The following is a 27039-nucleotide window of genomic DNA, read 5'->3' as shown; positions in this document are numbered from 1 at the left end:
CAGTTCACTCAAGTGGAAGGGACCTTAGTGTCTAGCATTTCTGGATAAAATACCCAAAGTCTGTAAGAAAATGATTGGTGGCTTGGTCCAGAAAAATGTAAAGTGTATTTCCACTTTTGCAGTCAAATTGGAGAAAACCCAACTATATGTTTGTTATATTATGTTATATTCCTATTGACACAGCATACCTATAAATATATTTTTTAATTTTCTTACTTTTTAGATGTTTCTTTAGAGTAGGCATCTGGGCAGACTGCAAGCTACTCAGAAAAATGTCAGAAAAACACTACGGACACACTGAGTTCCACCTGATTAAGATACAATGCAGAAGTCAAGCTTGTCGATCTTTAAAACTTTGTTAGGATAGACAACGTTCAAATCTATTAGGAGTCCTCAAGAATCTCACTGCTCCCAAGCTCCAGAGCTCTGTCTCCCACTGTGAGCACACCGGGTGCCAGTGGCCACACACCATCAACATAATTTTCTTCAAAATTTATTCAAGCAAGACAGCGTATATCTGAGTCTCTGCCCTATATACCAGCTCCTCTAACACAATTCACATGGTTGGGTTTAGTATTCAATTGATACTACAATCTGCCAGCACAGTACAGACTGAGTAAAATATGGTAAACATAACGCCCAGACCCCTTCTTAACACTGCATAGCAGAAAAAAAGTTTGGTTTTGGAGTTTTAAGAAATGAGCAAGTAAAATGAAAGCAGCACTTTTTAAATACATTTTTTAAGCTATGCTATGTGAATGAGAAATACCAAATTTAAGCAGTTGTTATCCCAATTTGCCTGCAAACTGCTATCTATGATACCTTACTCTACAGCCTTGCCTAGAAATACTTACTAAGGCACCTGCTATAACTGCAACTCATCTGGTTATTCTTCTTAAGAAAATATCAATCCTATTACCACTGGGCAGTCTTTGAAGGCAGTTAACTCTATCAAACTCTAAATTGTTTATTAACACTTGATTTATTTGAGCAGCATTTGAAAGTTATCTAAATTGCATTCATTTATCACCGGCACATAGGACGTCTGTGTTACATTTTACTCCTCTGGCTATCCAAAATACTCTCTGAGGTAAAATAACAGCAATCTACCAAAGACAGTTTGGGAAATATGCTTTACTTATATGTATTTTCTTTGATTTCATTTTGAAACTGAGGAAAACCAGCTGAATACTTTTATTCAGTCTCTTTCTTCACTTTCATATCTTCTTTCTTTCCTTTCTTTCTTAAATCTTCTTTCCTGTTAGGTAAAATATACAAAACGGGGTTATTACATTTAATTGATATTTATGATAATCCTTTCCTCCTGTCTATGTAGCAAAGCCTAAAAGATTGTTTACTTTTTTTATACTGTTACAAAATTAGATAAATTGGTATGCTTGTGTATCTTCTGTTTGCTGTGCTCCAACCTCAATAAACCTCCATTTAATCTAAGTAAAGCAGGTAATTTAGTTTGAACATATTGACCTCCTTTAAAAAATTCACTCTGCCCATTACTGATAATATTCAATTCTAGTGTTTTTAATCTCTTTAAACTATCTCATACCACTGAGGTTCATTATAAATTGATATTTTCTCTAACATATTATCAGTCCTGACACTCCAACATCATATCAATTCTGATTCCTGTATGTCAAAAAAAAAGTCAGTGGCCCAAGTTTAAGGCTCCCTTCACATCTGCATGTTTTAGGTGTGGTTCTTTTTTATGCACATTTCATATTGTATGTGTTACCATTGAACTGGAAAATGCATCAAAGATGCAGCAATAAAGATTTCTTTCTAACACACTACACCCAAGGCACACCTAAAACATCCAGATGTGAAAGGAGCTTAAAGTACAGTATATTGCCAAAAGTATAGGGGCACCCTTCCAAATCACTGGATTCAGGTGTTCCAATCACCTCTATGGCCACAGGTGTATAAAATCAAGCACCTAGGCATGCAGACTGCTTCTACAAACATTTGTGAAAGAATGGGTCGCTCTCAGGAGCTCAGTGAATTCAAGTATGGTACTGTGATAAGTTGCCACCTGTTCAATAAGTCCATGTGTGAAATTTCTTTGCTACTAAATATTCCTAAATATTCCTTTGTCAACTGTTAGTGGTATTATAACAAAGTGGAAGCAACTGGGAACAGCAACTGTTATTTATATATATATATATATATATATATATATATATATATATACAGTCATGGCCGAAATTGTTGGCACCCTTGATATTTCTCCAGGAAATCATGTATTTCTCACGAAACGTATTGCATTAACACATGTTTTGCTATACACATGTTTATTCCCTTTGTGTGTATTGGGACAAAACAAAAAAAGGGAGGAAAGAAAGCAAATTCGACATAATGTCACACAAACCTCCAAAAATGGGCTGGACAAAAGTATTGGCACCCTTTCACAACTGCGGATAAATAAGAATGTTACAAGCATGTGATGCTCCTGTAAACTCACCTGGGGCAAGTAACAGGTGTGGGCAATATAGAAATCACACCTGAAAGCAGATAAAAAGGAGAGACGTTCACTTAACCTTTGCATTGTGTGTCTGTCTGTGCCACACTAAGCATGGACAACAGAAAGAGGAGACGAGAACTGTCTGAGGACCTGAGAACCAAAATTGTGGCAAAATATCAACAATCTCAAGGTTACAAGTCCATCTCCAGAGAACTAGATTTGCCTTTGTCCACAGTGCGCAACATTATCAAGAAGTTTGCAACCCATGGCACTGTAGCTAATCTCCCTGGTCGTGGACGGATGAGGAAAATTGATGAAAGATTGCAACGCAGAATAGTCCGGATGGTGGATAAGCAGCCCCAAACATGTTCCAAAGACATTCAAGCTGTCCTGCAGGCTCAGGGAGCATCAGTGTCAGCGCGAACTATCCGTCGACATTTAAATGAAATGAAACGCTATGGCAGGAGACCCAGGAGGACCCCACTGCTGACACAGAGACATAAAAAAGCAAGACTACAGTTTGCCAAAATGTACTTGAGTAAGCCAAAAGCCTTCTGGGAAAACGTCTTGTGGACAGATGAGACCAAGATAGAGCTTTTCGGTAAAGCACATCATTCTACTGTTTACCGAAAACGGAATGAGGCCTACAAAGAACAAAACACAGTACCTACGGTAAAATATGGTGGAGGTTCAATGATGTTTTGGGGTTGTTTTGCTGCCTCTGGCACTGGGTGCCTTGACTGTGTGCAAGGCATCATGAAATCTGAGGATTACCAAAGGATTTTGGGTCGCACTGTAGGGCCCAGTGTCAGAAAGCTGGGTTTGCGTCCAAGATCCTGGGTCTTCCAGCAGGACAATGACCCCAAACATACGTCAAAAAGCACTCAGAAATGGATGGCAAAGAAGCGCTGGAGAGTTCTGAAGTGGCCAGCAATGAGCCCAGATCTAAATCCCATTGAACACCTGTGGAGAGATCTTAAAATTGCTGTTGGGAAAAGGTGTCCTTCCAATAAGAGAGACCTGGAGCTGTTTGCAAAGGAAGAGTGGTCCAAAATTCCGGGTGAGAGGTGTCAGAAGCTTATTGATGGTTATAGGAAGCGACTGATTTCAGTTATGTTTTCCAAAGGGTGTGCAACCAAATATTAAGTTAAGGGTGCCAATACTTTTGTCCAGCCCATTTTTGGGGTTTTGTGTGACATTATGTCATATTTGCTTTTCTGCCTCTGTTTTATATTTGTTCCAATACATACAAAGGGAATAAACATGTGTATAGCAAAACATGTGTTAATGCAATACCTTTTTTGTGTGAAATACTTGATTTTCAGGAAAAATATCAAGGGTGCCAACAATTTCGGCCATGACTGTATATATATATATACACATACATACATACATACACACACACACAAACACACATACATACACAATTGGTATAGAAAAGAATCACCCCCCTTTAAAGTAATCACATTTTGCAGCCTGAAATGAAGACAGACACTTTTTTTGTTTTATCCGGCTGTATTTACTCAGTGCATCTTATAGCATCCATGTGAAAAAAAATAACATCAACATGTCAGAAATTTTTTTTTTAAGAAAATTCAAGTGTAGCTAATCACTTTCTCAATGGCACACAATGCCATTTGACTTTCAACTGTAATCACCTGTAGTCCTTTTGATTAACTCAGCATGAAAAGAGCTTTCCTGGAGCATTTCAGTCCCTGGTAGTGCAACTGAAGTAATCAATTATGGGTGGCAAGTCATTGTCATAAGATCTCCATGATAAAGTTGTGGACAGGTACAAGTCAGGAAATGAATCCAAAGAAATTTCAAGGTCTTTATCAATGCCTAGAAGCACAGTGAAGAGTATTATTAAGAAGTGGAAGGTATTTGGTACAACATAGACCCTCCTGTGGTACAACAGGATGCAGCTCCAAACTGGATAAAAGAGCCAGGAGGAAACTGATCAGAGAGGATACCAAGAGGTCTACAGCAACCCTGAAGAAGTTTCAGGAATTTATGACAAAGAGTGGTCATTGTGTGCATGTGACAATAATATCACAAATTCTCCACAAATGTGGCTTATATGGAAGGGTTGCAAGAAAAAGAAGCCACTCCTCAAGTAAGGCCACATGCAGTCACAACTGAGCTTTGCCAAAATGCACCTTGAAGATTCTGAGGCCACATGGAAAAGGTGTTATAGTCAGATCAGACTAAAATTTAAATATTTGGCCTCATTGATAAACAATATGTCTGACAAGAATCCAATATAACTTACCATCCAAAATAGCACCTACAGTAAAGCATGGAGGTGGTAATATCCTATCGGGGGGTGTTTGTCTGGGCCAGGGAGGAAGAGGGGATGGGAGCTTTGGGAGCTGGCGTTCGCAGGGGCGGTTGGTGAAAGGATATTCACAGAGTATATCCTTCACACTGTATGTGTGTGCAATTTAAAGGGGCATTGTAATGATTACAATGCAGCCCCCTTTATATCACAGTGCCCCTAGCAATCGCAGCCCCCCATCACAATGCCCCTTGCAGTCACATCTGCACTTTTCTCTCTAATCACAGTGCCTCCCTTTTACTCTCTTCCTTCCCTGCACAGTCCTACCTTCAGCAGGGCAGAGGCAGGATTCAGCCTGTGCGTCCTCTCCAGGGTCTCCCACCCCGCCAATGATGTCATCCTATCAGCAGCGCAGATGGTGGGAGGAGCTGCAGATCTGGATCATATTAACAAGCGGGAGATAACCCACTTCTGAATATGAAAAGACTTCCGCTCTCTGTGCATATCTCCAGCTCCTTCCACCCCTTGCTCTGCTGATAGGATGACATAAATGGTGGGCGGGAGACCCTGGAGAGGGCACACAGGCATGGTTGTATAGCATCCCCCTCTCTTGAGCACTCTGTATATCAGATCTATCTAAGTAGATCACTTTATCTTTATATATTGTATTCCTCTGTCTATCAGATCTCTCTCCTTCTATTTCTCTCTCTCTCCATTTTTCTCTCTCCTTCTCTTTCCTTCTCTTTTCTTCTCTCTCTTTCTCATCTCTCTCTCCCATTTCTCTCTCTCCATTTCCTTCTGTACTCTCTCTCTCCTCTCTCTTCTTCTCTCTCTCTCTTATTTCTCTCTCTCCATTTCTCTCTCATATTTCTCTCTCTCCTGTTTCTCTCTCTCCCCTTCTATTTCTCTCTCTCCTATCTTGCTCTCCTATCTATCCCTCTCTCTGGGATCTCTATTTCTCTCTGTAGGAGATCTCTCTCTCTCTCTTTCACACACACTCTCGGGGCCACTGGGGCTCTCTCTGTACCTCTACCTCTTCTAGCTCTCCACCAGCGAGTCATGTGAAGTCGATCTGCAGCTAATGACTGGATACAGTATGGTCCTGGAACACTCCTCCCTGAGTGCCAGTTTGCGTCCTGCCCCCTCCTTGCTTCTCCGGCTTCTGTGTTCAATCTGTGCACTGCTACAGGGGGATCCGGGCTGGAATGAGAGGATAGACACAGGCGCGGCTGCATAGCAGGAGGTGAGTGGCCACCACAGTCTAAGTTAGCCCTGTCCAGACCCCAGTTGCCACCTACCTTCTGTGTGGCATGGTCAACAGGCCATGGATTGATATACCAGCTGGAGGGGGGTTGGGCATGGCAGCCCAGACTTTAACCCCATTGAAAATCTGTGGAATGACTTGAAGACTGCTGTTTACAAGGGGTCACCAGCAAATTTAACTGAACTTGAATAGTTCTGCAAAGAATATTGAGCAAATATTGCAAAGTCTAGATGTGCAAAATTAGTAGATACATATCCTAACAGACTAAAGGCTATTATTAAAGCAAAACTGGTTAAACAAAATAGTGACACAAGGGGGTGATCCTTTTTCTGTTTATGTATACCACCAATGTGTTAATATTGCAAAGGAACACCCACCGCCCTATATTTGGTCTGCAGACTTTGAGCTCCACCCTTCATCTACCACCCTCTCCTCTTCCCTTACTGCCCAGCCCAGTGCACTTCCTGATGGCAGCCATTTTGCTGCACCTGCATTGTCACTTCCTGCCCGGCCCAGTGCACTTCCTGATGGCAGCCATTTTGCTGCACCTGCATTGTCACTTCTTGCCCAGCACAGTGCACATCCTGATGGCAGCCATCTTGCTGCACCTGTATTGTCACTTCCTGTCCAGCCCAGTACACTTCCTGGAGGTGGCCATTTTGACATCCGGAGGGCCTATGCCTCGAGTGAGCCGCCTCTACCCAGTGTGTCCGGTCTTACAAGCTGATGGTACATGCTACGTACCGCCGGATGTGCTGCATGTCCCCACCATGCCAGTCCTCGAACCTGACATGACCGCTGGTCCCGCGAGAGACAATTTTGTCCCCAAAAGACCAAAAGGGAGCAAACATTTGCACTCAGGGTCAACCTGGTCAGACATATCTTCTTTGGATGAGGAGGCCGCAGGTCTGGAACTTCCTACGCTATCCACATACGCTTCTCCAGATGCCCCTTTTAGGCCACAGGTGACAGGAAGGACTCCTCAGGTAGGAAGACTCCACACCCTGGCAGATGCACCGGTGCTGTATGTCATCTTTACTCCATCCCAGGCTTCTTCCCTGGTGACCACATTGCCAGACCCCGAAAAGCAGCCCATGCCCTTTTATCGCAGGATGGCTCAGATCCAAAAGACATACTCGGCATCCTGGAGAGACCTAGTCAGCCTGTGTGAGATAAAGGCAGGAGACTCATACTGGCCAATAATGACACGAAGCCTTAACGACACCTGGCTTGTTGATGACAAAGCCTTCTCTTCTGGACTGGAATTTTGTACGCAACTGCATGACTGGGCCAAAGAAAGACTGGCCGATCAAGCCACCACCCTTCAAGAAATTACCCAAGATGAGTCAGAAGAAAAATTCTATAACAGATTGTCCCAGGTCTTCGCAGACCTGGGATTCAGCGCATACAACAAAGCCCATAATCATCAGCCTTTGTTGCGGGGCTGAAGGAACCAATACGGAAGGGTCTTATCATGGCTAGGCCTGAGTATCGTGTGGTGCCCTTAGACACTCTGCTGTTGGTGGCAAAAGGCCTTGAATCATCACAAGCTACCAAGAAGTCCACCCCTATTATGGTAGCAGACCCCTGGACACACACCTGGCCAACGGCCTCAGAAGAAAATATGCCCATTTGCTTCAATTGTGGCCGCCCAGGGCACTACAAAAGGAACTGCAGAGCCCTTCCCAGACGTCGATGGCCACAGTGGAATCAGGACACACATAACCAGCAGCAGTCACAACAGCAACATCAAGCCCCTGGACCCAGCATGGATCACCTGGATCTTCTGCACTAGGAAGTGGGCAAGCCTGTGTCATCCCCTATCTTGGCAGTGTCTTCAGCGGGTTCAGGGGGCCTATTAGCAAAAGTGACCTTACCTATTGAACGGCACCCAACAACATTTCTAATTGACACAGGTGCAGCCAGGAGCGTGATCAGATCCGAAGACCTGCCAGACCACTCATACCTTTCTGACATTGACATATCCTGTGTGGGGGTAGATGGAACCTCTAATCCTCTTACCCAACCTTTACAGGTTGGTCCATTCCCAAATTTGCTGGCCCGGTTCGTCATGTCTTCGACGTGTGCCCTGAATCTCTTGGGAGCTGATGTGCTATCTAGGTTCCAGGCCTCTATCACATTAACTCCTGATGGCAAGTTGGTCATCTCATCACCACTAGAAGAAAAAGACACATCTGCACTGTGCTCCACTCCCCTTCTGATGGCACTGCAAGAGACCCCTACCACCACCATCCCAGCGGATGTGCTGAGCAAAATCCCAAGTTGCCTATGGTCCACAGGACCCGAAGATATTGGACATTTAAAAGGTACCCCCAGTTATGGTGGAGCTGAAGCCTGGAGCTCCCCTACCCAGGAAACCACAGTACCCACTGAAACCAGCGCAATATGAGGCCATTTCAAAGCAGGTCAAGTCCCTTGTGGCAAATGGTGCACTCATACCTAGTACCTCTCCATGCAACACACCTTTGTTCCTGGAGAAAAAGAAGACACCCAAAGGGGAACCAGAGAAGTACAGGATGGTACAGGACCTCCGAGCAGTGAATGAAGCCACGGTCATACAGACACCTATCGTCCCAAATCCCCATACTCTACTCACAGGGGTACCTCCAACAGCAAAGTACTTTACTGTGGTGGACCTGGCAAATGCATTCTTCAGCGTTCCCTTGCATCCTTCCTGCAGATACCTCTTTGCTTTTAGCCATGAGGGACAGCAATACACCTGGGCAGTTATGCCACAAGGGGCGCAAAATTCTCTGAGCCAGTTCGCCAAAGCCATGACCACCATATTGGACACGTGGCAAAAGGAACATCCGGCAGTGGTCCTTCTCCAATATGTGGATGACCTTCTCCTCTGTGCTGATGACTTGCCCACGGCTGAAGAAGCCTCGGAGAGTTTACTATGCTACTTGGCACACCAAGGCTGTAAGGCCTCCAAACTGAAATTGCAATGGTGCTCTACGACAGGTGCACTGCCTCTCACATGGAACAAGGCATCTTACAGAAGAGAGAGTTAAGGCCATCCAGAACCTGCCACTGCCTCTGGGCCAGAAGCAACTCCATGCCTTTCTTGGCCTCATATCCTACTGCAGGTCATGGATTCCTGATGCTTCTTGGTTTATGCAAACACTCTACGATGCTCTCAAGTCTGAGCCCTTCCATCTGTCCGAAGAGGCCACCTCCAACTTTTTGGCTCTAAAACGCTTACTTTTTTCAGCCCCAGCCCTAGATCTACCACACTACGAGAAACTTTTCAAACTGTTCGTGTCTGAACGCCAAGGCCATGCCACAGGAGTATTGGCCCAGTCCCATGGCAACCACCTACAACCTGTAGGCTACTACTCATGCCGTTTAGACCCAGTGGCTAGAGGAGCACCCTCGTGTCTGCGTGCAGTTTTCGCTGCTCAAGCTCTGCTGGATAAGACCTCTGATATTGTTCTGGGACATGAACTTGTCCTCCTGGCGCCGCATGACATTACTGCCATTTTAAACCAAGTCCAACCTAAACATTTGTCCACAGCGAGGCAGCTTAGACTACAGTATTCCCTCCAACTTCCTGATAACGTCACTCTCCTACGTTGCCAAACCCTGAACCCGGCCACTCTCCTCCCAATTTCTGAGGGGGGTAATGAAGAAAGTGGAGAGGATAATGGAGCCACTGAGCCTCATAACTGTCTTGAAGTGATGAAAATGGAAACCTTCCGCCTCCCCAAAGTGAGTGAAACACCTCTACAGGACCCAGATTTCACCCTCTTTGTTGATGGTTCCAGATATGCAGATGATGGAGGCAAATATCATACAGGATTTGCGGTCACTACTGCAGATACAATCCTACAGGCAAGAGTCCTATCGCCAGCAATATCTGCACAAGGAGCAGAACTTCAAGCACTCACAACAGCATGCCAGATGGTGGAAGGAAAAAGGGCCAATATCTACACAGACTCCAGATACGCCTTTGGGGTGGCCCATGATTTTGGACCCATATGGAAGGCAAGAGGATTTATGACTGCGGCAGGTACGTCCATAAGACATTGAGCAGCCATTGGACGACTGATGGAAGCACTCTTTCTACCCACTCAAGTGGCTATTCTGAAGGTAAAAGCTCACGGGAAATTAAATTCCCCAGAAGCCAAAGGCAAAAATCTGGCAGATTTGGCGGCAAAACGAGCAGGCATGGGACCACCAGAAATGGAATGAGAGGTGACCCGAGAGTGGGAACCAATATTCACCCTACAGACCTTACCTGTGGATAGAAGCTACCTCAAGGAACTACAAGAAGCAGAAAGTCCAGAAAAAAAAGAAAGCTGGAGACGGAAAGGAGCTGTTCTCAAAGATTGTTTGAGTGCAACAAGAGGCTTTGTTTACCCAGGAATATGTTTCCAGCTGTAGTCCAGTGGGCACACGGAGCAGCCCATCTGTCAAAGAACCTCATGAACTTTCTCATCAACAAGTACTATATAGTGCCTGGAATCACTACATTGACGAACAATTTTTGCAGAACATGTGCCATCTGTGCAAAATGCAATCCGGGACGCACAGAGAAGACACCACAGAAATATTTGGCCAATATATACCCCTTTCAAATGATACAAATTGACCATATCCAGATGCCAAAGAGTAGGCGGTTCAAGTACGCCCTAGTGGTGGTGGACATGTTTTTCAGTTGGCCAGAGGCTTTTGCTGTAACTAACATGACTGCTAATACAACTGCGAAAAAACTCCTCACTGAGGTTGTATGCAGATATGGGCTTCCAGACGTGATAGAGAGTGACCAGGGCACCGCTTTCACAGCTTCAGTAACCAAAGAAATATGGGCGGCATTAGGAGTCACTCTGGCGTTCCATACCCCCTATCACCCCCAAAGTAGTGGAAAAGTAGAAAGAATGAATGGCACTCTGGAAGCTAGAATGATAAAAATGGCCCAAGAGTCTGGCATGAGTTGGCTAGACAGTCTGCCTATTGCCCTATTCAGTGTCAGATACACACCAAGAGAGAACACTCCCTATCCCCTTATGAGATTTTGTTTGGCTCAGCCCCCAGACTTGGTTGTTATTTTCCACAACAGTTGCAATTACAATCTGATGTGTTAACTAATTATGTGACTGCATTATCACGTTAATTAACCCGTATCCACGCCCAAGTGTTTTGTTCCATTCCAGATCCTGAGTCAGATACAGGAACTCACAGCCTATTACCCGGAGATTGGGTATTAGTAAAGAAATTTGTGAGGAAACATTCTCTTGAGCCAAGATATGATGGTCCATTCCAAGTTCTGCTGATCACAGCCACTTCTGTCAAGGTGGCGGGAAGAACACTTGGATACACGCCTCCCACTGCAAGAAAGTCCCAACGCCTGAGGAAAAGGCATCATCTACACCATGACAATTGTGTTGTATATCCTTTTTCTAGTAAGTTTGATAAAAGCTCAGCAGGTGGCTATCACCAAAACAGGCGTTCAACAGGTGGCAATCACTAAGGTGAATGGCACCACCACATTTTGGTACAATTCATCCAACACACAAGTGGCTGCGTTTACCTTTGATTTTTGTAGTATGATACCCATATATTGCAACAGACATAGACGGGGTTGGGCACAGCGGGCTTGCATGACGCCCCGCTCCCCGGATCAGATATACGTGTATAACGGATGATATTTTGGGACAGAACTGTGACCATTGGGGATCAGTGGGATGGAGTACTGGAGCAGGTTGGGGGTATCAACCACAGAGTGCCTTAGATAGGAAAGATAAGGTGGGGAAGCCTCTCATTAAACACATGTCCATCTGGAAGTCGGGGTGCAGTGATGACGGAGAAAGACTCGTCCTAAACATTGAGAATCCAAGCCCTGGTGATGCACGACTTTACTGGTTAGGCAGGTACCCACGGTATGGTATACCTCTAGCAAAATTTTACCTAAAGGACATGTTTCGCACATCAGAACCAGTGGTCAATCCCCTCAGACCCTCCATTCGTACCATAGGTGACATGGTGGCAATAGCAAATCCCACCATTGAGTACACTATGGCCGCAGAAACTGGTTTTTCTGATACCAACCTGTGGCTTGAGTGGATGAGGTTCAGTGCCAGCCAGCATAACAAAAGTAATTGTTATGTCTGTGGTAGTGCTAGGCCACATTTAGGTACAGTCCCTCTCTCAATCCCACGGGATAATGAGGAATGCTTCCTCAGCCTGTTCACCAACACATCCTCCAACCATTCCACATGTGAGAAATGGAAGAAAGAATATCTGATGGTTACTAAAAGCTCAAACTCTGGAGAGGGTATTACTATCTATCCAGGGAATTACACATGTTACTCTAATTACAAAGGCAAAGGGAGGTTTCTGGGTAATTTTACAGAAGGTTATTGTTACACCTACAGCAGCATTCCGGGGGTTAAGGTGCAGAATCAGACCCAGTCTCTCGGCGACATATACTGGATCTGTGGGGACCAAAAGATTAGATCCAGATTGGAAGGGACTTGGACTGGTGAGTGTGCTCTTGCAAAGGCCATTATGCCTCTCCACATCCTAGCAGAAAATACCCATGAACCAATGCCTGGCCATAGGAGGAAGCGAAAAGCTCCTTCTGGTAGTTTTGACCCACATGTGTATATAGATGCCATTGGAGTCCCAAGGGGTCAGCCTAATGACTTTAAAACCAGAGACCAAGTAAAAGCAGGTTTTGAATCCCTGATTCCCATGATAACTGTTAATAAAAATGTAGATTGGATAAATTACATATACTACAACCAACAGAGGTTTGTAAATTACACCAGGGATGCCCTCCAAGGAATCGTTGACCAGTTAGCCCCTATATCCTGCATGACATTCCAGAATAGGATGGCTCTGGACATGATTTTAGCGGAAAAAGGGGGTGTCTGTAAAATGATAGAAAGAACCAGAATATGTTGTACATATTCCTGACAATACTGGCCCGAATGGTAAGGTTACCCTGGCTATAAATTAGAAGACCTGTTAGTTGAGTTGAAGAAGAATTCAGGGATCACAGACCCGTGGGATCAATACTTCAGTTGGATGAGTGGGTGGCAAAAGATACTTGCCCAAATAGGGATAACTGTATTAATAATTCTGATTCTCCTGGCTCTGGTTGTATGCTGTGTTATACCATGTGTGAAGAAATTGATGAGCAAAGCTGTAGACAACAGTACACCTACCTTCCTGAACCAGGAGCAAGAGGATCTCCATATGATAGATGAAGAAAAACCTTATACTCCATTACGGTCCCCTACCCGCCAACAGTAATCTCACAATTTTGTAGGGATTATTATTATTATTATTACTACGAGTTTATATAGCGCCAAAGGGTTTGCTCAGCGCTGTACAATAGGGGGGACAATACATGGCACAGTACAACAACAACAAACAACGTATGAGGGGTAAGAGGGCCCTACTCTTACGAGCTTACAATCTAGGAGGGAGGGGGTAAAGGTACAGTAGGAAGTGGCTGAGGGGGATGAAGTGGTGGGAGGAATGAGGGAGGATGGCCGTTAGGTGAGGGTGGGGTAGGCTTCCCTGAAGAGATGGGTTTTGAGGGAGCGCCTGAATGTGAATAGGGAAGGCGACAGTCTGATGGATTGGGGCAGCGAGTTCCAGAGGATGGGGGAGGACCTGGAGAAGTCCTGCAGTCGTGCATGGGAGGAGGAGACCAGGGAGCAGGATAGAAGGAGGTCCTGTGAGGAGCGAAGGGTACGGGTAGGGTGGTACTTGGTGATCAGGTTGGTGAGGTAGTCAGGGGCAGTGTTGTGAACGGCTTTGTAGGTCAGGGTTAGGAGTTTAAATTTGATGCGTTGGGCAATCGGGAGCCAGTGGAGGGAGAGGCAGAGGGGGGTGGCAGAGGTGGAGCGGGTGGTGAGGTGGATGAGTCTGGCAGCTGAGTTCAGGATGGTCTGGAGCGGGGAGAGCCTGCACTTGGGTAGGCCAGTGAGGAGGGAGTTGCAGTAGTCAAGGCGTGAGATGATGAGGGAGTGTACTAGAAGTTTGGTGGTGTCTGGGGTGAGGAAGGAGCGTATCTTGGCAATGTTGCGAAGATGGAGCCTGCATGTGTTTGTGAGTGATTTGACATGCGGTTGGAGGGAGAGGTTCGCGTCAAGAATGACGCCAAGGACTTTGGCTTGCGGGGCGGGAGTGATAGGGGAGTTGTTGGCGATGATGGATAGGATGGGGGGGGGGGGTGTTGGCAGGGGGAAAGATGAGGAGCTTGGTTTTGGAGAGGTTGAGCTTGAGGAAATGTAGCGACATCCAGTCTGAGATGTCATTTAGGAGGTGAGTGATGCGGGCGGAGATAGTGGGGGTGAGGTGAGGGGTGGAGAGGTAGATTTGGGTGTCGTCAGCATAGAGGTGATAGTTGAAGCCGTGAGATTGTATGAGTTTGCCCAGGGAGGAGGTGTAGATGGAGAAGAGAAGGGGTCCAAGGACAGAGCCTTGGGGGACCCCAACAGAGAGGGGGAGGGAGGGGGAGGTGGCACCATTGTAGGTGACACTGAAGGAGCGTCGGGATAGGTAGGATGAGAACCAAGAGAGAGCAGTATCTCCGATGCCAAGGGAGAGTAGTTTATTAAGGAGGAGGGGGTGGTCAACTGTGTCGAAGGCCGCAGAGAGGTCCAGGAGAAGGAGGACAGAGTAGTCGCCCTTGGCTTTGGCGTTGAGTAGGTCGTTAGTGATTTTGAGGAGGGCAGTTTCAGTGGAGTGTAGGGGACGGAAGCCGGACTGTAGAGGGTCAAGGAGGTTATTGTCTGTAAGGTGGGCGCTTAGGCGATCGTTGACTATGCGTTCAAGGAGCTTGGAGGTGAGTGGCAGCAGGGAGATGGGTCTGAGGTTGTTGGGGTCCGCGGGATCCAGGGAGGGCTTTTTGAGGATGGGGGTGATATGCGCGTGCTTTAGGGGGGAGGGGAATACGCCAGTAGAGAGGGAGAGATTGAAGATGTGGGTGAGGGAGCGGATGAGGGAAGAGGGGGGTGACCGGAGGAGTTGAGAGGGGATAGGGTCCAGGGGGCAGGTAGTGAGGCATCTGACTTCCTTATGTACAAAGTCTGTGGCAAGGGGGGTGATGAAATAGTCATCACCTGTCTAACGTACAGCATAAAATAGTTCCAAGGTACATAAGGACAGATGAGCTAGGTCTTATAGGGACAGAGTAAAATAGTCATTTTAAGAGGGGACTGTGATGGATATGGTAAAATGCCTATTTGGTTTCTTGTTGAATATATAAATTTTTTCTATATACTGTATATCTACTTTTATATTTTTATATTTCTAAATGCTTTGTATGAATATATATATGTGTTGTGTGTATATTTGTTGTCTGCTGGTCTTTGTAGTCCTCCTTGCTCAAGGAATTTCTGCTCAACAACCCCTCCCTTCGAGCCAACTTGAAGACAAAGGAATATTTTTCTTTCTATAGATAAGACATCGGCCAAGATCACGCCTATACTCTGGAGAAGATTGCTTTCATGTAGAGTGACCAATCAAAGACTAATATAATGCTTATGCTGTTCTCACGTGATGTTCGCATCATTTTGCATATATAAACTCACTTTTTAATTTCAATAAATTAGAGAAGAAGTTTTCACAGACTAAACGTGTCAGTGTGAGTTTCTTTATGTGCGCACATTCCTGAACTAGCCAGCAAGATTAATTGGGACAGGAGCAGATAATCACTGGACATTTAGTCCTCATCTAAATCAAGGGGAGGGAGGGGAGGAAAAGGGGAAATGATGCAACAAAGATTTCAGAAGACCAAGACTGCCATAAAGAAAAAAATGTAAAAATTAAAAATGTCCCTTTTTTGTCCCATTTTTACACTTCATGACTTTGCTGTCCGGTGCTGGGTCTATCTGGCTCAGCATCCCAGCAGGTTCCTCTCACAGTGATCGTTTCCTGGGTTGCCAGTGTTACTACATTCCCTTCGGCTACTTCCGCTCATCCCCACATCATTTCCGACAGGCGGCGAGTACCAGCGCTCAGTGAGCATGCACATACACATCTTCATTCATAACGACGGCTGCCATACAGCTGCATATGCCGGCGTCTTCACACACATGGAGGATGCCATTTACACTGCTTCCCATTCATGATTATCTCCCCATCGGTGCTATTGTAAGTTAATACAGACATTTCTATGCTTTTTTATAATTCTTCTATTTTTTTCTTATACCAGTACCAATAATACTAACATTATAGACACAAATATGTATGAATATTCTATTTTTTATTTTTAGTTATTTATTTTTTCTTTAGGGCAGTCATCACATATTTGCCTTCTGACGTCTTTGTCGCATTATTTCCCCTTTTCCTCCCCTCCCGATTGGTGGACCTATCGAAAGAGCGGTCACCCGCAAGGGGAGGAGCTTTTTTGGCCTCTCACATGATCTGCTTAACTAGCTTCTCATTTCATCCCACTCCTCTATATAAGTTTTCATTATTTATAGTTGTATCAGCTCTGAAGAAGGGAGTACGTCTCCCGAAACGTGTTAGCATACCCTGTTGCCAGAATACCGGTTGCTCAGACTGTCACATTGGTTCCTAGCTTATTGTATGAATCTTGGCTTGTGAGTATACACTTTTCTCATTTTTAAATAAATTCCTTTTTATCATGGTAATGCACGAGGAGAGTGCGCCCCTTCTTTGCTTTCTTCCAGTATAATCAAGATTTCCCGATCATTAGAGGGCTGCACCTCAGCGAGTGACTGTTACTGTGGTTCTGGGATGCTCACTGACTTGGGCGCTTGTGTGTTTCTTTTCTCATGAGAGCACATTCAGCCCAGTGTGATCAGTTTTCTGGATGTCCTCTGAGAACAGCCTGCCTGTCTTCCAATGATCAGACATCGTCTGACTGCCATTCCCCCCCCCCCCCCCATGTAGCCATTCACTGGGAAGATGAGAGTACTGCTGGTACTGCATGGTGCCTACAGTGAAACATGGTGGTGGCAGTGTCCTGCTGTGGGGCTGTATGAATGCTGATGGTGTCGGGGAGCTGCATTTCAGTGATGGTATCATGAATACTAGATGTAGTCGTTTTTGTTGTGGGGTGTATTCATTTTTGCATCAACTAATTTGAGTAAAAATGAAGATTTTGTAATCCAAGTTATATTATTAACCTTACTTTCATGTAATGAGCTAAACAAATGTTCTATATAACTCAGTTTTGTCAAATCTTTGGAAATTGTTCTTGTGAGATATTGATTAAAATCTTACTTTTCAAAAGGGGTGTACTCATGTTTGCTAAGCCCTGTAAATACATATATATATATATATATAAATATATATACACACATACATATACACACACTCGTTTTGCCTTTCATCTCTATTTCAAAGTGAATGGGTTGTTTTATATATATTTTAATACTAGTAATTTCCTTATCATTTGTAATATACACCAGAGGGCACTGTGTGCATACTCCTATTTGCTATGTTCTACCCTAATGTCAATACTGTATGCACTATATAAGACTTATTTTCTGCTGCTAGAATACAGATAATTATGTATTTTTATGTACTGCATGTGAAATATTACTATTATTAAAAAAATATTAAAAACACCTTAACAAAACCAGGGGAAAAAAAGATGACGCCATGTTTCAGCAACTTTTAAAATACTTACATTATTTTGATAGGTGTTAATTATTTTTCCAATTTATGCTTTTCCTATGTCAAAATATTACTTTTATATTTGTATAAACTGTCACCATATTTTTTAATACAAAAAAGTAATCAAATATTTTCTTTAATACAACTAACTGTGATGCCCCACCCCTTCTTCTCTCCCTCCCTTTTCTTTAAGCAGCGATAACTGTTCATGCTGTGTATGAATCTATGTTAGAATATTTTTACATTTACACATACACTAGTTTGCCAAAAGTATTGGGACTCCCCTCCAAATCATTGGATTCAAGTGTTCCAATCACCTCCATGGCCACAGGTGTATAAAATCAAGCACCGAGGCATGCAGACTGCTTCTACAAACATTTGTGAAAGAATGGGTCGCTCTCAGGAGCTCAGTGAATTCATGCATGGTACCATGTTAGGTTGCCACCTGTGCAATAAGTCAATCTGTGAAATTTCCTTTCTACTAAATATTCAACTGTCAACTGTTAGTGGTATTATAACAAAGTGTAAGCAACTGGGAACAACAGCAACTCAGCTACAAAGTGGTAGGCCACGTAAAACGATAGAGCGGGCTCAGTGCATGCTGAAGCGCATAGTGCACAGAAGTCACCAACTGTCTGCAGAGTCAATAGCTAAAGACCTCAAAACTTAATGTGGCCTTCAGGTTAGCACAACAACAGTGCATAGAGAGCTACATGGAATGGTTTTCCATGGCCGAGCAGCTGCATCCAAGCCTTACATCACCAAGTGCAATGCAAAGCGTCAGATTCAGTGGTGTAAAGCAAGCCGCCACTGAACTCTAGAGCAGTGGAGACGTGTTCTCTGGAGTGACCAATCACGCTTCTCTGTCTGGAAATCCAATGGACGTGTCTGGGTTTGGCAGTTGCCAGGAGAATGAGACTTGCCTGACTGCATTGTGCCAAGTGTAAAAGTTGATGGAGGGGGGATTATGATGTGGAGTTGTTTTTCAGGGGATGGGCTTGGCCCCTTAGTTCCAGTGAAGGGATTTCTTAAGATGTCAGCATACCAAGACAATTTGGACAATTTCATACTCCCAACTTTGTGGGAACAGTTTGGGGATGGCCCCTTCCTGTTCCAACCAGGAGCGGACTGACCATGTGGAAACTCGGGCACTGCCCGAGGGCCTGGGGTCAGTAGGGGGCCTCATGAGATGCCCTTGGTACCTTTTTCATAAGCTTTTTTTAGTTTGGGCAAGGACACAGGTGCCCCATGATCCCCTATTTCCCGGGGGCCCCATGAGTTGTCAGTCCGCCCCTGGTTCCAACATGACTGCAAACCAGTGCACAAAGCAAAGTCCATAAAGACAACCCAATAGAACACCGTTGGGATGAATTAGAGCAGAGACTGTGAGCCAGGCCTTCTTGTCCGACATCAGTGCCTGACTTCACAAATGCGCTTCTGGAAGAATGGTCAAACATTCCCATAGACACACTCCTAAACCTTGTGGACAGCCTTCCCAGAGGAGTTGAAGCTGTTATAGCTACAAAGGGTAGGCCAACTCAATATTGAACCCTACGGACTAAGACTGGGATGCCATTAAAGTTCAGGTGCGCTTAAAGGCAGGCGGCCCAATACTTTTGGTAATATAGTGTATATAAGTGCAATGACAACTCCAAAAGCTATCACAAATGTATATGAAACAATGCTCCGAAGATTTTATATTCTATTTTTGTCCTCAGTATATATTCACTCTTGTTTGCTTTTTTTCTATGTAATTAAGTGGTAGTAAACTGCAAAAAAAAAAAAAAAAAAAAATCTTCAATCTGCAAGTTAAGAGCATAAGGTGCAAGTATGCACCACATACTAGCACACTAGGAAAGACTTGCCATAAAACAAAGCTCTTCAGCTGTGCGCTGTCACCGCCAACAGGGTTTCCATCATCGGCTGGTTTTCCTAATGAGTTTGTGGCTGAGTCACGATGATGTCACTCCCGCGCATGCGTGTGGGAGTCATGGCCACGGAGCCCATTTAGTAAATACCGTATTTTCCGGCGTGTAAGGTGACTGGGTGTATAAGACGACCCCCTAATTTTCCAGTTAAAACATAGGTTTTGGGCTATACTCGCCGTATAAGACTACCCCCCCTTCCGAGGCAACACCATTTAAAAACATCAGATTTTTTAATTGAAATGGTTATGACTTACTGGTACTTAAAATCCTTCAAAATCCTCATGTTCATCCTCTGACATCATAAGTTCATGAATGAAATCTATGAATACAAAGCCTTCTCGGATTGGCTGAGGTTGTGACATCGTCAGCCCACCTCTCTGACTCAGCCAATCCGAGCAGGCTTTGTATTCAGTAGTAGAATGCATCACTCGCCGTGATTGGCCCAGTGTATACTGTATGTAGCCTCAGCTACCGTACATACACGCATCCAGCGGGCTGATTACAGTAGGGACGTACTGGTACATTTTGAAACTGCTTGGCTCAGCACAGTATACTGTATATACCGCACATCCAGCGGACTGACAGATTAATCTGTCATAGGGACATTTGTTTTGAGCCAGCTTGGCTCAGCACGGTATACTGTATGTACATTACTGCACATCCAGCCAGCTTGACCCAAACAAACTCAAGGTTCACATTTTATACCCCGCGTATAAGACGACCCCCAATTTTTGGGGTATATTTTTACATATAAAAAGTAGTCTTATACGCCATAAAATACTGTATTTACTGTACCTACGGGTAAACCCTATTATAGGCTTACCTGTAGGTATAACTAAACAAATGGGACTTTACTACTGCTTTAAACTGAGAATGTAAAATGAAACTGCATAGGCAGAGGTTGTCTTCAGTCAGAATCATATGTCATCATGATTGGTGAATCCAGATACTGTATATAGGAAGTGTAGGTCCTGTGCAAATTGTAACTCTTCCTGCTGAAATTGACCTTGGCCCCATCCTCTCCAATATCTGAACCTTATTATATCATTAGTTATAAAACATTTGACAACAGTAATACATAAAGCATTTTAAATGTACAATAGAGGTTATTATTAAAAGCTGAGTTATCCATAACTGACAATTCGGGGAGCCTCTGCTTAGTAAAATTTTATGCAATAGGGGGAGGTATATCAATGAGACAATAAACTGTCTAGAGTTAAATACATTATGCAGTGATCCCATTTATCATAATGTTTCTAAATTCTCACATGGAAAATAAATATAAAATTATACAATTAATGCCACATTGCGATAATTGGGTATCTATAGGGGGTCTAAGAGCTGTAGATTATTTTTGTCAAGAAAGACAGAAACCATTAATCAGTCTGAAAAGCAACCCAAGTGGCTAAACAGGATCGCTTCTCACAATAATCAGAAGAGGCAAACAAATATTTGACTGCATTGCTTCATTTAGCAAACTTAATTCTTAGAATGTTCAAAAGACCTTCACAAAACTCATTATCTATAAATCTATAAACTAATTATCTGCTACCATGCATCAAATAATACTAATATCAAAGAGATTTAACACAGCAGATGCAGATTCTAAAGTAATCTTACATAAATAATACATACAAAATGTGTGCATGCTTTCTATTGTTCTCCGAACATTTTTTTTAGAAAAAAAGTCAAGGCTCTAGCCATGATGCATGCCCATTATCCCGGCTGTGAACTACTGAGGTTGGACAATATGACATATGATAAAGTGCATTTAAAGGGATTTTTTTCATTGTGGATAGAGTAGGAAAGGATTAGACCTTCAAGTTCTTTATTGCTGTCTGCATTCTCACTGGAGAGATTCACCATTCCATTTGTCCTAGTGACTTCTGAGAGAGAGAGAAGGTGAGTACAAATGCAAACATTTTGAAACGTGATCAAGGCAAGCAGTGAGGGAACATTCCAAAAAACTGGAACACTTGTTTCTGTGACAACTTTCTAAGACAACTCTTTTTGGAGAGATCTCCTCACTTTTCTTTGTTCATTCCCAGTACAGGAAGGAAAGGGAAATCTCCTGAGCATGACAGCAATAATAATTTGAAATGGGTTATAATCCTTCCCTACTCTAGCTAAAACTAAAAATTAAAGTTTTGGCTTTAAATACACTTTAGGACATAATAAAGAGACATGGCCATCTTCAACTTTCATACCAGTTTCATACCTTCATGGAATGGAATATTTGTCAAGAAGATAAGCTTCAAGTTTTGGAAGAGATGAAGAAGGTGGACATAGAAATCACCCTTTGGATTCTTACACCCTGCGTGAATGCCACCAAGCTCTGCCTCTTTATGGACTACACCGGGTGTCGGCAACCCGCGGCTCCAGAGCCGCATGCGGCTCTTTTTCACCTTTGCTGCGGCTGCGGAGCACACTGCCCACCAGGTGACAGGCAATAGGGTTGCCGTAGCTCAGTGGTCGGCAAGCCGCGGCTATTTACACACATTAATGCGGCTCTTCTGTGTGCCGGGCGCCCGCTCCCCTCCCTCCTCTCGGGCGGCCGCCCCAAAAGTCAGGACTCTGCAGCTAGCCCAGCAATGGGCAAACTACGGCCCCGCGGACCTTTTAATCCGGCCCGCGGACTGTCAGGATGTAGGCGGGGCAGCGTGACGAACTCCTCTCCTCTCACAGTCCGCCCTGAAGACCGGAACGGCGCGGGAACACGGCGAGAGGAACGCGCGGAGCAAAGGTAAGTGAATTGATACAATATGGGGAATGAATTACTATAGGGGGGATGAATTACTATATGGGGGGATGAATTACTATGGGGGATGAATTACTATATGGGGGACGAATTACTATGGGGGATGAATTACTATATGGGGGGATGAATTACTATATGGGGGATGAATTACTATGGGGGATGAATTACTATATGGGGGATGAATTACTATGGGGGATGAATTACTATATGGGGGATGAATTACTATATGGGGGATGAATTAATATGGGGGATGAATTACTATAGGGGGGATGAGTTACTATATGGGGGATGAATTACTATGGGGGATGAATTACTATATGGGGGATGAATTACTATATGGGGGATGAATTAATATGGGGGATGAATTACTATATGGGGGATGTATTTTCAGTTTTAAAAATGTGGCTCTCAAAATAAATTTCAATCGTGGTTTTGGCGAGATTTGGCTCAGTTGAAAAAAAAGGTTGCCCACCACTGACCTAAGGCTATGATTGTGATTATGACGATACACTGTGGCCCTGATTAACCCTTTGCTTACTGGGCCCTTAAACCCCCTTCATGACCAGAGCGCTTTTTGCAATATATGCAGTGTTTGATTTGTTTTAAATGTTGCAATGGTTTTGCGGCTCCCAGTCTTTTTTTCCCTCTCGGAAACGGATCCAAGTGGCTCTTTATGTCTTAAAGGTTGCAGACCCCTGGACTACACACTAGCCTCACAAATTTGCACTTTGCTGGGTTGCTTTCAGCCATTTCAAAAAGAGAAATCGCAGCCCCATACCCAAGGAACGTCAGGTAGTGAAGTATATTTTCTTGTGGGGTCTCTGACTAAAACTAGACCACTCCTAGACCTAATGTGGTACAGAGAATGCAGTCAAACCAAAGATAATTTTTCTTCATCCTGGGGTTCATTTTACAATTCTAAATTGTTTTTAACAGTTTGGCTGAAGCCATCGTCCTTGAATATGAATTAATTATAAATTAGGAGCCAACATCATAGTGTTTAAACATTTTGTGGTATGTTGTACAGACAAACAACATATTTATTTGCCAGTATACAATAATCAAGATCAATTATTGAACCTAATGGCTTCTATGAGATGGATCATCCAGCATGTTTAGTTGCTGGGAAAAAAGTTGCGACCTGAAGGCATCCTTTTTTCCAAATGTAAATCCATCCAGATTTATAAAATAGGGTAAAATATAATACATTGGATCAGCCTTTCTCAACCTTTTCATCATAGCGGAACCCCTGAAATAACTTTCTGGTCTCAGGGAACCCCTGCAAAAAATTACTATGTCTAAAACTCATGATACAATAGCGTGATGGTCAGTGGGAAGAATGCTCTTTACACTTGTGTCATTGGGAAAAATTACCACCTTACAGAAAGCTAAAGAGATCAATGGTATCAATAGAAATGTATCTGAGAGTCAGAAATTTCTCATTGCTCAAGGAACCCCTAGCAACCTCTGGAGGAACCCCAGGGTTCCACGGAACCCTGGTTGAGAAACCCTGCATTAGATCATACTACTTAATTTCATTGCTCAGAAGCCCATGTTTTGTGTTCCTTAAACCAGGCCTTGTGTCTTTGATCTTGCATACAAGCACTTTCTAATTCAAAATTTGTGAAACTCCCCATGTACAATTTCTATTGAGACAGGTCACAGAAGTTTTTATGTAGTAGCACAGTAGCCTTGGATGTTGGCTTTTGCTTTATTTAACAACAAATCAGGGAAAGATCTGTCTGTTCATGTCAGTAAGCTTGGAATGGCAACTATTGTTTCTTTTTGCTGATACAAATTATATCTGTGCCTGGCATGCCATTATTATTGAATGTTTCACTTAGTACTGTACATTATACAAATTAGCAGTTTTAATGATGTACCTGTAATTTGGACACTAATGATTTTGCCTCTTTAAAGCTCTATTATGTGCCTCATGCTGCTTTGAGGGATCAAATATAAAAGTTCTAATTGACACATATCATCTCTTGCTGAAACACACTATTAATTGGAAGCTAACTATTACATTGCTCACCTTTGCATCTCTGCTTGTAATTGTAATTTAGTTACTTCAAAGTTAAACTACTTTTCATGTTTTCATTATTTTGTCCACCCATTGTATATAAAAGTATGTAAATAAATCTGGTTTTGTTAAAAACATAAGTTGAAGGGATATGAACATTAGGATATGTTCTCATGTCTGCTCTAAACCTGAACAACTAGCTATTTCTTCAGAATAACAAATGGTAGGAAACTGCAGCATAGTTAGTTAAAGCCTAAGTTCATCTTTTGGAACATTACATGTTCTAGCTGTATTTAGGGTGGAACATGTAACATGTTCCAGCAACTACAGCCTTTCACTCCCTCCCTGTGACAGAGAGTGGGGATCCTCTCCCCACGCCTGATGTCACTATTTTACATCCCCCCATGTGTCTGTGTCACTCATTCACAGTTTCCTGTGAGTGCACTAATTACAACTACTGTAAGCTATTGTGGCTGATGGCCTGTAGATTTGAATGGACTGTGAGGGCTCTGATGAGAGGCCTCGTAGTTTATTCACAAGCCCTGCAGCTTATAAACAGTCAGCCTGTATGAAGGTACAGGGTGAAAGCTGCAGGGCTTGTCTGCAGGAGTCTGGCATTGCACACCTGATCCACTGATCAACATGCAACGTTTCCCAGGCTCCTTAGGAAAAAGATAATAAATGCCAATTTATTTATTTATTGAACTTAGCCTTTAAAACTTGTACATAGATCAACCAGAGAGTAATTTTTTTTCTCAACATAACTGGAGTTACTCTTAAATGCTGCTTCTTCCTCCTTTCCTACCTGAAAAAATAATGTGTTCACCTTATTGACCTCAAAGTAACCTTCTCAAAACAGGGTTAATTCTACCACAAGGCAGCATGTAAAAGTAGACAATATACATAGCATTATGATGGCATGTGTTTTGAAAAATCTCAAGATGGAGGAATGGACACTTCCAGTTCCGGGGTCAGCGTATGATATGATATCACTTCCTGACATGTTTCGTCCTTAGGCTTTATCAACGGATAAAGGGAAGAGTCTGGGGAAGTAAGTGGCAGGAGAGTACTCACCTTTGACAGTTAACATATTCCTTTTGTGTGGTTAGTCCTTTCTTTATGAGAAGAAAAATTAAGTCACTACTTCAAAATCTAACTTTCAGCACTGTACCTGCATGTTTTTTTTCTTTTAGTTTTGTATAGTATATGTTATGTTATGACCCAGTCAGGTTTTTCTCTGCTGTCTGTGTCCCATAAGGGAGAATTTTCTTCAGTTCCTGTTGCAAAGAATTTGTCAGGACTTGTGTCATCACCTGGGTCACCTGCTGGTGGCACTGTGGTTCCCAGAGTGAAAGGGAGCAGTTCTGGTGGTCACCAGCGGGTGTCTCCCAGCAGCTGGACTGTCCAACTAATTATGATGCACCTGATGGGGGCTGCTGGGAGGTATATAATCCTGCCCATAACTGAGGATCAGTGCTGCAGTATTCTTCCTTCAAGTCATGTTCCTGCCTGAGCCTGCACCTTGTTTCTGATTCTTGTACCTTTCTGCTCCCAGTACCTTGCTCCTTGCTTCCCTTGCCTCCTGTCCATTTGCTGACCTTGTCTGACCCATGTGTGTTCCCTCAATTTTGTATATAGTTAGGTTGTTATTTGGAGTTTTGCACTGACATGTTTATTTTGTCATTTGCATTGTTTATGATTTACTGGTGTTGGAAGTGTGTCGCTTGGCTCAATAAACTTATTTTAACCCTGTTCAGTCCGATTCTTGATTCCTTAAAGCGGAGTTCCAGCGGAAAAAAAAAAAAGTCAGCAGCTACAAAAACTGTAGCTGCTGACTTTTAAAATACAACCACTTACCTATCCCTCAGCCCAACGGTGTCCTCACTACCGCTAGTTTCACCAGCCATCTTCTCTCCCTGGCACCGACATCTTTAGTGTGGGCACCCGGCTGTGACAGCTTGAGGCTTCACAGCTGGGTGCCCACTGCGCATGCATGAGAAGCGCTGCGCTTTGTGAATGGCCCCGTAGTCTTCTGGGACCTGTCACGTGTCCCAAAAGACTACAGGGAGGGAGGGAGGACAACTTCTGCTTCTGATCGCCTAGGAGATTGCAGCAGAAGTGGGAGCGGGTACCTGTCAAATTCGGGTACCCGCTCCCCAAAGGTGCCAATCCTTAATGGAGAGCAGGGGACGAAGCATTACAGCGGAACTTCCCCTTTTTAAGGTACAGCCTACTGATCTGATCACCCTTGCTGGATGCCTGCATCCCTGACATAATACTGAAACCATTAACGATCAGAGCAGCTTTAGATATCTGACCAATGGAGGTCCTTGTGTATCTTTGGCTCCATCGGCTGTAAGGACTCCTTTAGCAGTGGAGCTTACAGTATCTGATGGCTGCACAGCTCTAGCCATCATAACCCAGGACCTGCAGCACTTGCCCTTACTCACCTATGCATGTGAGTGCATTACCATTGCTTTTATTAATGTCATCAATAAAATGTACATGCTACACTATATATATAGTTTTTTGGCACCCCTATCTCCTTTTGTATTTTGTCACAGGAACATGTGCCTCCATTAAAAATTTTCCCCCCACTCCTGTTCCTGTGACATCTCAGTAAATTTGGATTGTTTATTACCTTTTGTTTTGGACACAATGATCACCAAGATGAATAGTTAGGG

At 43.7% G+C, this 27039-nt stretch overlaps 2 protein-coding genes across 5 annotated transcripts in view; one reads left to right on the top strand and one right to left on the bottom strand.

Moving 5' to 3' along the window:
- Positions 1-27039, top strand: part of LOC149464856 (uncharacterized) — a 183332-nt gene that overhangs the window by 153824 nt on the left and 2469 nt on the right. For 2 of the 4 annotated variants that reach the window (XM_089674185.1, XM_089674186.1), the window contains 2 exons: positions 11196-11444; positions 15458-15619. The exons of 1 other annotated variant lie outside the window; for it this stretch is intronic. In XM_089674185.1, the coding sequence (XP_089530311.1) occupies positions 11196-11444; positions 15458-15537 (329 nt within the window). In that variant the 3' untranslated portion in view covers positions 15538-15619. Of the gene's footprint in view, positions 1-223; positions 1458-11195; positions 11445-15457; positions 15620-27039 lie in introns of those variants that run through there. One more of the 4 variants, XR_016312299.1, reaches the window with a different exon arrangement.
- LOC149464855 (uncharacterized) overlaps positions 1120-27039 on the bottom strand; it is a 38873-nt gene continuing 12953 nt past the window's right edge. The window contains exon 5 of the mRNA XM_089674184.1: positions 1120-1258. Within this exon, the coding sequence (XP_089530310.1) occupies positions 1245-1258 (14 nt within the window). The 3' untranslated portion in view covers positions 1120-1244. The remainder of the gene's footprint in view (positions 1259-27039) is intronic.

Source organism: Staurois parvus, unplaced genomic scaffold (genome assembly GCF_062004578.1).
Source record: "Staurois parvus isolate SC_StPar_1 unplaced genomic scaffold, SC_StPar_1.0 ptg000147l, whole genome shotgun sequence".
Taxonomy (NCBI): domain Eukaryota; kingdom Metazoa; phylum Chordata; class Amphibia; order Anura; family Ranidae; genus Staurois; species Staurois parvus.
This window is presented reverse-complemented; position numbering and strand designations above follow the sequence as displayed.